General features: G+C 38.2%; 1 protein-coding gene across 1 annotated transcript in view; it reads right to left on the reverse strand.

The window, feature by feature from the left end:
- LATS1 (large tumor suppressor kinase 1) overlaps nt 1–15,927 on the reverse strand; it is a 52,712-nt gene that overhangs the window by 14,388 nt on the left and 22,397 nt on the right. The window contains exons 2-4 of the mRNA XM_047733969.1: nt 15,007–15,494; nt 9,162–9,309; nt 727–2,237 (exon numbers count right to left, since the gene is read on the reverse strand). Of these exons, the coding sequence (XP_047589925.1) occupies nt 727–2,237; nt 9,162–9,309; nt 15,007–15,348 (2,001 nt within the window). The 5' untranslated portion in view covers nt 15,349–15,494. The remainder of the gene's footprint in view (nt 1–726; nt 2,238–9,161; nt 9,310–15,006; nt 15,495–15,927) is intronic.

Below are 15,927 nucleotides of genomic sequence, written 5' to 3' on the forward strand. Positions count from 1 at the left end.
GACTCTGAGTGATAGATATATGACTGGGAGTTAACCTTTGAACTGTAAACATGTGATAAATATATTAACAATAATAGTACCACCATAATATCTAGTGAAGATATATATATATATATATATATATATATATATATATATATATGAGAATCACAACACAGATTCATCTAAAATGAGTGAGCACTAATTCTGGTCTCCTTTTAGTAGTTTAAAAATTTCAGCACATTTTCCAGAACATTATAAAAATGAAATTAGAAGAGGAAACAATTGAAGGGACAGGTCTTTGACACTTTCTAATGGGACCAACCAGATGAATAAACCCGATGAATAAGGCCCAAAAACTACTATAAGTTAAAACAAATGTTTCATAAGTATAGCTAGCAAGAGATGGGAACCCAGATATTTCTAGCTTATTTTAAAATGTTGAAAGATAATGTGTAATACCTAGAAAATAACCCTTGCTCCTATTTCCACATAAAGGGATTATGTACATCTAAACAGCACACTATAAATTATATTTTTCTTAATTAGAACTTTATTCCAGGAAATTCTGAGTAAATCTTGAAATATTAAAATAAAATGGTATAATCAAAAATACTTTAATTTACTGACTTGTAAGCAATGATAATATATTAGCTATAGAAGGAAAAATATTGAACCAATATTTTAAAATAAACAACAAGCAAATACATGATCAAGCATAAAAATGGGCATTTTAAAAGGTTTTACCCGCATCATTTCATTCTCTAATTGTTTTTTACGATGTAGACGTTGCTGATGAGATTTGAGTACATTTTCTACATGTTGCTCCATAAAAAACTTAAATGCCTGAGGAGAGTAACTCTGAATACGAGATTCCCTTCGCTCTTCATCTTTCTTGTTTTTCCTAACGGTGATAGGTGAAGTCGTAATCTGTTTCTTTTCCTTATCTCCACTATCAACATTTTCATAGCTTTTTTCACTCTCATCTTCCTTGGGCATGCTCGCCTGATCCTCTTTGCTAGATTTACCGACTGATTCGTATGAAGGAACAGATGGGTTCTGGTGCAGCAGATGTTTTGGATAAGGTGGAGGAGGACCTTGATAGTTTGGAGCTTCAGCAACCGGAGGCATAACAGTCATATTTGAAGTGGTACTCTCAGAAAAAGGACTGGGTTGAACTGTTTGAATCGGTTGTGGTATCCAAGAAGGGTGTGTAGGTGCTAACGCAGTCTGCAGCTCTGGTTTTAATACGCGTATACTTTTCACAGGCTGTTGAATAGGAGCGGGTGTAATAGCAGTGACTGTTGTAGCTGAAGGCTGAGAATTAGCAGGATGACTTGCTCTACTTCCTAATGGATTATTAAAGGAATTTGACCTCACTGGTATGTTAGGTTGCCATGTGGGGATTTCATGCCCACTGCTTGGGGACGACTGGGCTGGAGCAGAAGACGACTGAGGCCAAGTTGTTTGCAGTCCAGGGGCATTCATGTTATAAAGTTCCATGTTATGACTATTTCTGTTTGGCACCATCATAGATTGGGGAAGATTTCCATTTGTATATGATGAAGGAGCAGCAGATGCCCCTGTTTGTAAAGCAGAAGAGCTTTGTCCATTAGCTGGGGTCAGAGGATACGGAGGCGGTGGCTGGCGATTCACAGTGCCAGGAGGGACATTTTGGTGTATCATAAAATCAGTCTGACCACTACCATTCTGAATTCCAGGTCTTCCTGTTGGGAAGTTAAATTTGTTGGAACTCTGCATGATGATTGGTTGTCTGCCAACAGGGACAGAACTAATGCCTCTCTGTCCCTGATTAGGAGGATTCATTGGGGTTGTGTTCAGAGGTGGGGGAGGATAGCCTTCCTGCCAGGCTCCAGGTGGAACAGGAGAGATTCTGGAGATTACATATTCCATGTTCCCAGAATAGCGCTTTGTTTGAGAGTTTGGTTCCCATGAGGGGGGAGGTGGAGTTGTACCTCTTGGAGGAGGAGTCTGGCCCCTAGGAGGTGGTGGAGGAGTGACACTCCTTACTTGAGGTGGTGGTGGGGGGTTCACTCTTTGTCCATTGCTAGGGTGAGCTTGAGCAAAAGCTGTTATACCAGAGCCTGACAAAGGTCTTCCTACATCTGTCTGCGAGTTGGGACTTTCAGAACGATAGGCCACGCTTTCTCCGAGTGGTGGGCCATGTCTCTGAGGAACTAAGGATTCTTTGGAACCTTTCCAGCTCTGTTTGCGGTTAACTGATTGCTGCACATTCCCTATGGTCATAAAACAGAGAGAAAAAAATGTTTCAACCTCTTATTTTTGAAAAATTTTAGCTTGGAATTCTGACATAGCTAAATGGTAAATCTTTTCTGAGAATTATAAAAGTCAAATTTCAGTTAAGCAGTTTTATGTTACCTTTCAAATTTTTACTTAACTAGATAATACATTCTCATAGCTCAGAATCCAAGAAGTACAAAAGTATATCCATCTCTGTCCCTTGGCCAACCAACTTTCTTCCCTGAAGGCAACCAATGCCATTGGTAAAATATTTGGGGGATATGCAAGTAAATAGACTACCTCCTATGTATACCACTGTGACTGGCTCTTATTAAAATATTGAAGATTCTGTCAGTCTGTAAAGTGTTTTCTTACTTTTAAAAAGTTTACCACAGTTTTTCACTATATGGAGGTACTCAAATTTAATTTTTTTTTAGGTAGGCTTCACATCCAGCATGGAACTCAACGTGGAGTCTGAACTCATGACCCTGAGATCAAGACCTGAGTTGAGATCAAAAGTCAGCTGCTTAACTGACTGAGCCACTCTGGAGCCTGGATGTACCCAAATTTAATCAGTTTCCCTACTGAAGAACAGTAAGGATGTTTGTAGTCTTTTGCTGTACAAAAAAAGAAAGAACGAACGAACGAACGAAAGAAAGAACGAACGAACGAACGAAAGAAAGAAAAGAAAAAAGGCAGTGAAAAATTTTGTACATATACCATTTTTATTTTTTTATTTTATTTAATTTTTTTAAAGATTTTATTTATTTATTTGACAGACAGAGATCACAAGTAGACAGAGAGGCAGGCAGAGAGAGAGAGGGAAGCAGGTACATATACCATTTTTAAAAATATTTTTTTTGAATAGAGATTTTATTTATAAAGATTTATTTATTTATTTATTTATTTGACAGACAGAGATCACAAGTAGGCAGAGAGGCAGGCAGAGAGAGAGAGAGGAGGAAGCAGGCTCCCTGCAGAGCAGAGAGCCCGATGTGGGGCTCGATCCCAGGACCCTGGGATCATGACCTGAGCCAAAGGCAGAGGCTTTAACCCACTGAGCCACCCAGGCGCCCCTAGAGATTTTATTTATTTGGGAAAGAGCAAGCATGAGCAGGGGGAAGGGTCAGAGGGAGAGGGAGAAGCAGACTCCCTACTGAGGGGGGAGCCCAATGCGGGGCTCAATCCCAGGACCCTGAGATCATGACCTGAACCGAAGGCAGATGCTTAATTGACTAAGCCATTCAGGAGCCCCCAGATATCATTTCATATATAAATAGATAAATTATCAGAAGTGGCATCAATGAGCCAAAGGGTGTGTCCATTTGTAATTTTAATAGATACAACTACTTTTAAATATATTTCAAAGATACCAGGAGATAATTAGCTGAAATAAAGTCTAGATTTTATAGTTTCTCTTTACTGGAATTTCCAAATAAATGAAACAGGCAAGAAAATAAATGATAACTCCTCCCCCAAATTGAAGTATTTAAAATAGTCTGACTACTTGGAAAAAGATCTTTAACACATTCAAAAACACATAAAACACATTTGTATAACGTGAAATACATATAAATAATACATTCCAAATAGTGAATATACAGTAAAGATTTATAGATCTAAATACATAAAACACTTAGCAACATTCAAAACAAAACACATATGAGGAAAAACTGGTAAATGTTCAGAATGTACAGTTTAACACTCTGTTTCAACCAGGCCGGGCTGCATGCTGGGTCTATGACTAAGGAAAAGCCATCACTCCAGGCCACCTAGGCAAGTCCTCTGGCCACCAAGCTCTCTTTCACCTTCTTCAGATAGTCAGCTGAGGCTAAATACATGTATTCACTCATTCAGCTTTTACCAGTTAAAGTCTCCATCAGCCTAGAGCATACTGCCTTCTCCTTCTGTACCTCTGATAGAGCTCTCCATGTTCTCCCTCTTCCCAAACCCTCCCACTATTGCCCCCTCTCCAAAATAATTAATTAATTAAAAAATAAACTGGGATAAATGTGGGATTCTCCCTCTTATTATTCCTTCATACTCTTTTTAAAAAGCCAGCTCTTTGGAAGCTCATTCTATCCGAGAGGCCACATTCATTCCTCTCACTTAATGAACTCTTATTTGCTCATCCTCATTCACCCATAGTTTTGACATTCAGTCTACCCTAAGCCTTGCCAACATTCTATAACTTCAACGTCCGCATGGACAAACCACTCATCACCCTCATCTCTCAGTTTCTTGACCTCCTTCCTTCAACCTCCAATCACTCCTAAAATCATATTTCTAATTTTGATATTACCCACATCTGTTTTTTTCAAAATAATTTCTTTAAGGTTTCTGCACTTGGACCACAATTCTCCCTCTCCCTTTCATGTTTAACTACCACTACAAGTATTTTTCAACTTCACCAAGACCTTCATATCCCTACTTCATTAGTCCTCCACTTTCTTTCTTTTCTTTTTCTTTAATAAAGATTTTACTTGTTTATTTGACAGACAGAGATCACAAATAGGCAGAGAGGCAGGTGGGGGGGGGACCAAGCTCCCTGCCAAACAGAGAGCCTGATGTAGGGCTCGATCCCAGAACCTTGGGATCATGACCTGAGCTGAAGGCAGAGATTTTAACCCACTGAGCCACCCAGGCGCCCCAAGTCCTCCACTTTCTTTATGCAATACTTCAGCTAATTTAAATCCATGGTCCACTACTTCTTCTTCCCCTCTGTATTCCTTTTCTCCTCCCCTCATTTCTATTCATTCCTTAATTTTTTATTGAGTACCTAGGCAATCCAAGTACAGTGATGAACAACTATCCATAGCCCCATGGGACCTCCATTCTTGGGGGAGAAGACTGCCAATAAACAAGTAAATAAAGAAACAAGTTGGGGTGCCTGGGTGGCTCAGTGGGTTAAGACTCTGCCTTCAGCTCAGGTCATGATCTCAGGGTGCTGGGATCGAGCCCTGCATCGGGCTCTCGGCTCATCAGGGAGCCTGCTTCCCCCCATCTCTCTCTGCCTGCCTGCCTCTCTGCCTACTTGTGATCTCTGTCAAATAAATAAATAAAATCTTAAAAAAAAAAAAAGGGGGGAAACAAGGTAACAGCTGGGTATGATAAATCCTATGAAGGAACCACAAATGGTATCAAAATGGTAGAAAGTAACAGGGAGATAGAAGGCATGAGATTCAGTGTCAGAAAAGGCTCCACCAAGGAGATGACGTATGATCTAAGACCAGCCAAAGGTCCTGAGATGGGAACTTGCTATTTTCCAAGAACAAAAAGAATTGCAGTATGGCTGGAGAGCAGTAAATGAGGGGAAGTGGGATACTGGAGTAAGTCTGACAGCAGCAAAGTCATCAAGAGGAGTCTGGAAGGAATGAAAAGCCAACAAACAGCAGAGCAGGAATATGCCCTGATCAAGGATTTAAATCACCCTTTCAGCAGTATTCTGTCCCCGCCTTACCTAACTCATTTTGTACTTTGTTTAGTAGAACTCGAGTCACAGATGATTCCAGCTATCTTTTTTTTTTTCATGCCTGCTGGAAAAGGTGATGTAAAGTGCAGACTGATTCCACCATAAATTCAATGATCAGCATCATCAAATGGCTTTAGCACTGCCAGGAAATCCTACTGTTTCTTTTGGTCTCTACTACAACTCTCTCTAGTCCTGGATCTCCTCAAATTGCCTGTCCCATTCCTCACACACCACTCTCAGCGGGTGACCTGATTTTCCACTTTGGAGAAAACTGAAAGCATCAGAAAGAACTCCCTTATCTAGTTTGTTCCTGTTAGAGCAAAATTGTTGATTCCTCTTCCTCTATAAGTCTAATAATCTCTCATCCTACCCTTTGGATCCTTTCTTTTCATGGTTTCTCAGGAACCTTACTTGATCCTTTTCTCTTGAGTATTTAATTTCTTTCTTTTACCTGGAGTTCTGCAATTATCTTTTAAACATGCTTAAGTCTTTACTATTAAAACAAACAAACCAGCCTCTCCCTCCATTCGCATATGGAGCACTACCTTAAAATGTTGTTACTCGTCCACTGTGTGGACAACAAAAACTTAGAAACTTTTACATAAATCTAACAGTGAAATTTTAGGTCTGTTAAATAAGTAACAAAATATCTGTACTTATACATGTCATTTCAAATTTAAATTTCAATTTTAAATCTAAATTTAAATTAAATTTTAGAATAATTCATCATTATTTTATAAGATTAGGGCCCTCCCTAAATGACCTTATTTAACCTTAACTGCCTTCTTAAAGACCCTGTCTACAAATACAGCCAAATTCTGAGGTGTTAGGAATGAGGACTTCCTGAATTTGGTGGGACACAATTCAGCCCATAACACATGTGGTAACTTGTTTCTGTTCAGTCATGGGAGCATAATTCAAATTAGAGTGGGCTGAGGAATAAATGGATGTGAGGTAAAGAATTCATGTATAAACAACACTTTGAGAAGTTTTTCTATGAGGGTACAGTGACGACATTAGCAAGAATATGCTTCTTATATGGTGAAGATCTTTTATTTTTTTTAATTTCCAACTCATTATAGATTAGTAATTTTATAACATACACACATTGGCTTTCAAGATACTGTTCTTTTATTTCCTTCCTCTTCAGCTAATTCTTCTATCTTTGCAGGCTTATCCTCTCCTGCCAGCTACTAAGTAATAGGCTTGGTTCTAGGCCATCTTGTCATTTTGGTCTACATTATCTCTCTCAATGACCTATTTCATACACAAGGCTAATTGTATATATATCCAGCTCCCTACCTGACATCTTCATTTGGATAACTCAATGAACCTAACTCAACCTGATGTCAAAAACCAGACTTATGATCTTTTCCCACCAAATCCCATTCCCTCTTAGCATTCACTTTTTTAATGTGGGGGATCACCACACTGCATCTATATTTCTGCACCAGAAGCCTAAGAGTCATTCCTCTCCATTATCACCCCTTGTCTGTTATCTATCACCACATCCTTGACTTTATCCCTCTCATCTCTCTTAATTCACTCACTTTTCCCCATTGCCCTCCTCCAGTCTAAATAACCTTCATTTCCTGGGAACTACTGTATCTCTTATTCAGTCTATCCCGATACCCAACCCCCAATCCATTCTTATCCACTGCAGCCATCTTTTTGAAACACAAATCTAATCATATCATTACCCTGCTTGAAGTTTCCATAACTTCCTGCTGCTCTTAGGATAAGATCAACAGACAGTCCTGCACAGTCAGGCCCTATGTATTTCTCCAGTCCTGTTGCATACTCTTGTTTTCAGTGTCCCAGCCACTTTCAGTTCTTCTAGTGTAGCAACAGAACTTGCCAAACAGGCCATGCATAAGGACACCCTTCCTCACTAAACCCTTTCCACTAACCTTAGTCTTTCTTCAGCTATCAGCTCTACTATCAGTTTCACAGGAAGGTCTGATCTCCTCGATTAGGTCAAAAAACCCTATATGATAGGAGTCTCAGTACTCTATAACTCACCCCACTTTATTCACATGTATGTAGCTGTAATCCTACATGTATTCATTTGTGAGAGGGTTGGATCTCCCTTACAAGAATGTCAGCCCTACAAAATGGCAAGAATTTTATACCCAATGCTGAGCAAAGGGCCTAAAACAGTAGTGGACAATAAAATTTTGCTGAATGAAAAGAAGAATGAATACATAAGGCCTCTTATAATCAATAAAAAAGGATGAACACAAGATTAACAAAGAATAAAAAGCCAAATTAAAAATAACCAATAAATAATAAATAATTGATAACCAAATATTTACTACCAGTGATCAAAGAAATGTGTATAAAATGAGAGAGTATTTCCACAGCCATTAAATATACAAAAATCATAATACCTAGGATTTACAATTATAGGCATTCATATATTAAACTGATTAGGAGAATATAAGTTGGGAATACCTTTCTAGACAGCAATATCTAAGAAAAACCTTAAATTTCTTCAAGACTTTGAAAATGAAAATTTCCTTCACAAAATCATCAGAAATGTATAAAGATTGGGGCACCTGGGTGGCTCAGTGGGTTAAGGCCTCTGCCTTCGGCTCAGGTCATGATCTCAGGGTCCTGGGATCAAGCCCCACATGGGCTCTCTGCTCGGCAGGGAGCCTGTTTCCTCCTCTCTCTCTGCCTGCCTCTCTGCCTGCTTGTGATCTCTGTCAAATGAATCAATAAAATCTTTAAAAAAAAAAAAAAAAGAAATGTATAAAGATTTAGGTACAAAAGGATTTACTATACTGCTGTCTACAACAGCAAAAAAGGGAACAAGGCAAATACCAAAAAATGAGAGACTGGTCACATAAAGTATGTGATAAATCTAACTAAATGTAGTTACTAAAATTTTTTTGTAGACCATTTAATAATAAGGAAAGGTACACACAATATATTAAGTAAATCAAGTAGGTTTTAGTATGACTCCATTTTTTGCTTAAATAGTAAGAATCAAAATACACACATGTAAACCCACTCAGGTTTTCCACAGGAAAAAAGACTGAGGAAAAAAACACACCAAAATCTTATAGGTATCAATAGTGGTGTCTTCTTTTTCCTTACTTACTTTCTAAATTTTCTGTGATGAACATCTTTCACTCTTAAAATAAAACAAGATTATAAAAACAAAAAAATAGTTTGAATACGGTATCTGTGGTAAAAAAGAAATATTTCAGCTTCAGTATAACCAATCAAGAAGTTTTCAACCTCGGTGGCTGCTTATCAGAATTACTTATGAAACTTTAAGGGCCTCATCCTCAAATTCATTTCGGTATAACACTATCATGCTATTACTACCCTGATGAGACTATAACTTACTGTGATGCTTTTAGCATTTCTAAGACTAAAGAGTTGACATACATAAATATTTTAAAATAAGAAACGAGAAAAAAAATGTTTGATTGATCACCTGGTTTCAAGCTGGCACTGACAGGTCTGGCAGCTGCTGCAGCCACCTGTTCCCGGCGAGGGTCTTGGTAACTCATTTTACTAATGAATTCAATTGCTGCCTCTATACTTCTGTTGTTAGTTTTCTGAAGAGCTTGTATAACCATATCCTGTTAAGAAGTTTAAAAAAAAGAAACAAAGTTTAAATCTTACAATTAATTAGGATAGAAAGAGCACTATGAGCTTCCCTAGAGAACTTCGTAAGGGCCCCAAACCACAACATTAAGTTCCTGTTTGTAAAACTACTATAAACATCCATATAATCTCAAGCTGAAAAAGAAAGCAAATCCTCAAATTCTTCAAAAAATTCTTTAGTATTTTCACCTTTATGTAACATATCACTTTATTTTTTTAAGATTTTATTTATTTGACAGAGAGAGAAATCACAAGTAGAAGGCAGGTAGAGAGTGGGGGGTAAGCAGGTTCCCTGCTGAGCAGAGAGCCCGATGTGGAGCTCGATACCAGGATTCTGAGATCATGACCTGAGGTGAAGGCAGAGGCTTAACCCACTGAGCCACCCAGGCGCCCCATATATCACAATTTTCTTATAGGATTAACTTCTGGGGACAATCATAACAAAACTAATTATTTCTCATTCTTGATTTTATCCTTATACAAAGAGACTATCGGATTGTTAAAAAGGTATCAGTCAAAATACTGGAAGCCACTCTTGTATCATTAAAACATTTTAAAAACACCTTTGTCACTGTGTTTACTAGTAAAAGAGCTACATAATTCTGATTTCTAGCCTCTCAGAGCTTGCATTTTCAGAGAACCTTATTTTCAAGGACATAAATCGAAGTCAAATGGTATAAGAGTAACACTATATATGATTATGTGATGAAGACTGAGGATGTGACGTGGCATGACGGAAAAGCAGAGTCTGGCATCAAACAGAAGCGACTTTGAGTTCTATTACTATGCTTTTGTTTTTTTATGCTTAGAAGCAAAAATACACTCCAGTGACTGCAGATTTATTTACATGCCCCCCTTACGAAATGTGTAAACTCTGGCAGAGTATTTAATATTTTATTTATTTATTTTTATTAACATATAATGTATCATTTGCTTCAGGGGTACAGGTCTGTGAATCATCAGTCTTACACAATTCACAGCACTCACCATAGTACATACCCTCCCAATGCCCATCACCCAGCCACCCCACCCCTCCTACCTGCCCCGGTCTTGCAACCCTCAGTTTGTTTCTTGAGATTAAGAGTCTCTTATGGTTTGTCTCCCTCCCTGGTCCCATTTTGTTTCATTTTAGATTATTTAGTATTTTAAAGCTCAATTTCTTCATCTGCAATAGATTCACAGAATTGATATGAGGCCTCAATAAGAAAACATGTAAAAGCACATAAGCACAGTGCCTAGAGATTAGATGTGGGCTGTCCTCCTGCTCTACTCCTTGCCCTTTAAATGTAAACATAAATCATAAAAACATATAGAACACATATGGATAGGCTTTTTTCAAGAGAGAAGCACCTATTTACTTGCCTAGAGGAGCTGGTATTGAAATCAAACAATATTTTAAAATGGAAATGGAATAGTAAGACCAGTGGGTGAACAGGCTACTGACAGATGATCCTCCTATTGAAATGACTAGGGTGAGACCAACCCAAAAAAAAAGGTTGTGGCAGGGGCACCTGGGTGGCTCAGTTGGTTGAGCTCTTGCCTCTGGTTCAGGTCAAGATCCCAGAGTCCCGGGATCCAACCGTGTTGGCAGGTTCCTTCAGCGAGGAATCTTTCTTCCTCTACTTCTCCCTTTGTCCCTCCCCTCTGCTTGTGCTCTCTCTCGCTCTCTCAAATAAATAAATAAAATCTTAAAAAAAAAAAAAAAGTAAAGATTGTGGCAGAGACATGTTGCCTATTCAAGATCCATTCTCCCTTTCCTAGAAAAAGTTACGATTTTGTTTACAGAATTCTTCCTTATAGCTACAGTGGCCACATGACAATTCTGACAAGGAAACAAAAGCAAGGGTTTCTGGAAAAATGCTGCTATCCCTGCTTTAGGTATGGGTACTTCCTGTAACCTGTTTCCCAGATGATAGATCTGACATCTGTGCTACAGCATGATGTCACAAAGAAGAAACGTTCAAGAAATTCATAAGAGTCTTAGGTTCTAACATCTTTAAGAGAGTGGACCAATGCTAGCTATATAAACTAAGTCACTACTTTGTTTAAAGCATCATTCTTTGGATTTTTGCAAGTTTGCAGTGAGATACAAAAGAATTAATAAGTCTCACTTTATGTGCAAATTTAAAATAATTCATATCACTCCAAATTAAAATTCAACAGGGAGTACTTACATTTAAAACTGATTAAACCAAAAGAACTGTATTTATGCTACTATCACACAGCAGTGTCATCTCACTTGGTAAGAAAACTGGCACCCACCATCCTTTTTCAATATAGTGGGAACCATATTTTTGTTAAATGCACTAGAATTTCATTTGGTGATTAATATGCTGGCTTTTATTTCTGAATAATTATTGCTGTATGTTAGAATTTTTTTGCATCTGTTAATATATATATTAAAATTCTGAAAGTGGTGGTGTTGGTCCCAGTGTAAAAAAGAAGACCCTTGGGGCACCTGGGTTAAACCGTCTGCCTTTGGCTCAGGTCATGATTCCAGGGTCCTGGGATTGAGCCCTGCATCAGGCTCTCTACTCAGTGGGGAGCCTGCTTTCCCCTCTTTCTCTCTCTTTGTCTCTGACTGCTTCTCTGCCTGCTTGTGATCTCTGTCTACCAAAAAAAAAAAAAAAAAAAAAAAAAAAAGACCCTTAAATCAGTAACTTTAGAATACAAGTCTGATAAGAAAACATTGTGTCCACATTACTATGGTTTTTTTCCCATGCTTAGCAGCAAAAATATACTCCAGTGACTGTAGATTTATATGCCCCAAGAACACATCAATTCTATTTAATATTTATTCCTACAAAGAAACTAATCTTGAAATACTTGGTTTTAATTTTACAGAGCACTCAAAACCTTCTCAAAAAACTACAACTGCCTTGAACCTGAATAGCTAAAGGAATTGATAGGGTTTATGAAATGATAAAATAATTAAGTGAAAACTGGATAAAAATTTTATTCTTTTACATTTTTTAAAAAAGATCTATTTATTTGAGAGCAAGCAAGCAAGCAAGCATGGCAGGAGGACTGGGGGAGAGGGAGAGAGAAACCCAAGCAGACTCAACAGAGTGCAGAACTTGAGGAGGTCTCGATCTCACTCCCCTGAAATCAAGACCTGAGTTGAAGCCAAGAATTGGACACTTAACCAAATGAGCCACCCAGGCATTCCTGGATAAAAATTTTAAACTACCAAGTTAGGATTTTTAAAAAATCCTGCAATATAATGAAAAGCTACCAGAATGAGCCATTCAAGGAGGTAGCAGAAGTAAATTGTCATATTCTTTATGTCACTGTAGGGATAAAATAATACCTTTACTTCATTCTTTGGACCAATGAGAATTGATAAATGTCTAAATGCTTTTAGTAAAGCAACCTTGCTTAACCTTGTTACAAGGTGACAACTGTGAAATGTGTGATTGTAATAATGCTAACATACCTTTGTAATGCGAAGCAGTTACTGTTATTATTTCCAAAGATAAAGAATAGGCCACTGACCTAAGTGAGTTAGTCAGAGAAAGACTAATACTATATGATTTCACATATATGTGCTGAAGGCAGATGCTAATAGACTGAGCCACTCAGGTGCCATGATTCATTCCTTTCTTTATTCTTCGCCTTCTGGCTAAGAGATGAGGAAGAAAGTACTCAGCAGAAACTCCATGTGAAGCCATTTCCTTAATCCTCCAACTACTAACCAGGAAAACAACAAAGGCCCTCTCCTCTTTTCTCTCCATATATTTTCAGAAACAAATCAAATTATTTTTAGAACATTTAGCATAAAAATGATAGGAAAAAATAGTAATCAAGTGGATGAACAGGGTACACCAGACTCAACTTTTTTCTCTACAGTTTGGTTGAAATCTTCCTTTTCAAATCCTTTACTATAATGCATATTTAAGTTATCAATTTTAACTGCAGAAATCTCTGAAAATGTGGTCACCAAAATATTAACGATAATGAAAGAATTTTAAAGGTAATTCTTTATGTAGTAGAGCTAAAGATAATTTTCATTGTTTTCTTTACTTTTTAACAGGAAATACATTTTTTTTAAAAGATTTTATTTATTCATTTGACAGAGAGAGAGATCACAAGTAGGCAGAGAAGCAGGCAGAGAGTCAGGAGGAAGCAGGCTCCCCGCTGAGCAGAGAGCCCAATGCGGGGCTCAATCCCAGGACCCTGAGATCATGACCTGAGCTGAAGGCAGAGGCCCAACCCACTGAGCCACCCAGGCGCCCCGGAAATACATTTTTTTAAAAAGATTTTATTTATATGAGAGAGAGAGAGAGTAAGAGAGCACATAAGAGGGGAGAAGGTCAGAGGGAGAAGGAGACTCCCCGCAGAGCTGGGAGACCAAGGAGACACTCCATCCTGGGACTCCGGGATCATGACCTGAGCCGAAAACAGTGGCTCAACCAACTGAGCCACCCAGGTACCCCTGAAATAGGTATTTTTATAAGCACAAAAAAAGTTACTATAGTTTCAAAGGAGAACTTAATTAACACGTGCTCATTAACATTTAGTTACATTTTCCATGGCAATTGGTAACCAAAATGATTTCTGCCACCTAAAATATTCAGAGAAAGTATGTTATCATGGAAAAAAAATTTTATAATCCAAACATCAGATTATAGATCTAAACATATATGACTGTAAACATATATATGTGCTATGAAAAACTTTCAATGTGAATTCTAAGGGTAAATATTAAAGATTTGGCATAATTTTTTTTTTTTTAAATATTTTATTTATTTGTCAGAGAGAGAGGGAGAGAGAGCAAGCACAGGCAGACAGAATGGCAGGCAGAGGCAGAGGGAGAAGCAGGCTCCTGCTGAGCAAGGAGCCCGATGCGGGACTCGATCCCAGGACGCTGGAATCATGACCCGAGCCGAAGGCAGCTGCTCAACCAACTGAGCCACCCAGGTGTCCCAAGATTTGGCATAATTAACATGAAATGAAATTTCATCAAAATAAAACTTCAAAATTCTAGCAGATTGAGCAACATGTAAATTTTTAGTTTTTGTGAATTTGAGATTTGGGCCTGAGAATTATGTGAACATAGCTACTTAAGGAAATCCTGATTCTACTTCTTTCTCTGTAGTATGAACTTAAACTTCATAAACTGTCATTTCCACACAGCCAATAGGCTCTCCAGAGCTCCTACTACACTCAGAGACCTACTCTGTCCTCCCCTGCAGCTTTCCTCAACTGCACTTCTATCTGACTTCATGACTTGACCTTTTATTTTTTTTTTTATTTTTTATTTTTTTTAATTTATTTGTCAGAGAGAGAGGGAGAGAGAGCGAGCACAGGCAGACAGAATGGCAGGCAGAGGCAGAGGGAGAAGCAGGCTCCCCGCCAAGCAAGGAGCCCGATGTGGGACTCGATCCCAGGACGCTGGGATCATGACCTGAGCCGAAGGCAGCTGCTTAACCAACTGAGCCACCCAGGCGTCCCAATGACTTGACCTTTTAAATCCCAGAAACCACAGAGAAAAACTAAAGAAATAACTAATTATTTTATTTCACTAGTTAATGGAATTGTAGACATTCTTTGCTGATTAGAATATACAAATTTGTATACACAGTTAAATTCTCTCAAAGGGTGATCACCAAAATAGTCTTACATAGTGTGAGGTAAGAAAAATCCTTTCTTTTGTCTTTCAAAATTCCTACCTCATCAAATCCAGCAGCCTGCAAGTCTTGCAGCATTTGTGGATTAACTTCTGAAGAACTCCGACTTGTTTCATTTGCAAATGGTTGTAGAGAGTTTCGAATTTCCAGCAAAGCTTTATGATGTGTCCCAAATTTGGGTGGATTTCTGACTTGTCGAGGATCTTCAGTTGATGTTTTATTCATGTTATGCTCAGCCTTAGCAGCATCCGATGGTTTGGATAAATTCCTAAGAGATTCCCGAATTTCTTGCAACATTTGCCGGCTACTGCCAGTGTAGTTACTGGCAGGAAAGGTCTTAGGCCTCATTTGTCTATATCCTTCTGGCTTTTCACTCCTCTTCATGAAAACATCTATATTTATAACCCACACAAAGGACTTCTGAAAGAACAACTTGACCGATCCAGTACTTTCTCTTGAGCAAGACTGAAAATGATCCTTTGCAGAAATCCCCAGGAATGCTGAAATTCTTTACAATCAAATTATTAACCCTATAAAAGAAAAAAACAAAGCTATAAAGTGATTAACTGATAAAGCAGTACCATGTGTTTGGGGGAAAACATACACTGATTTATTAGTTAGAGACCTGGGTTATAGTTCTGGCTCCACTAAGGATTACCGTACAGAGAGGAAAATTAGTTAACCTCTCTGTGCCTATTTCCTAATTTATAAAATTATATCAAGTACTGATTATGATGATAAAATATAATTTTGGGAGTGCTCAGTAAACAGGGGTGCCTTGCTGTCTCAGAGCCCATGCAACTCTTGATCTCAGGGTCATGAGTTCAAGCCCCATGTTAGGTATAGAGATTACATTTTAAATAAATTAAAAACTTAAAGGAAAAAAGAGTGTTTAGTAAGCATATAAAGTATATACAGATAGAGGGATTAGTAAGTGAATGGACGGCCTCTCATCAACCTCAA

The sequence above is a fragment of the Lutra lutra genome, chromosome 6 (assembly GCF_902655055.1).
Source record: "Lutra lutra chromosome 6, mLutLut1.2, whole genome shotgun sequence".
Taxonomy (NCBI): Eukaryota; Metazoa; Chordata; class Mammalia; order Carnivora; family Mustelidae; genus Lutra; species Lutra lutra.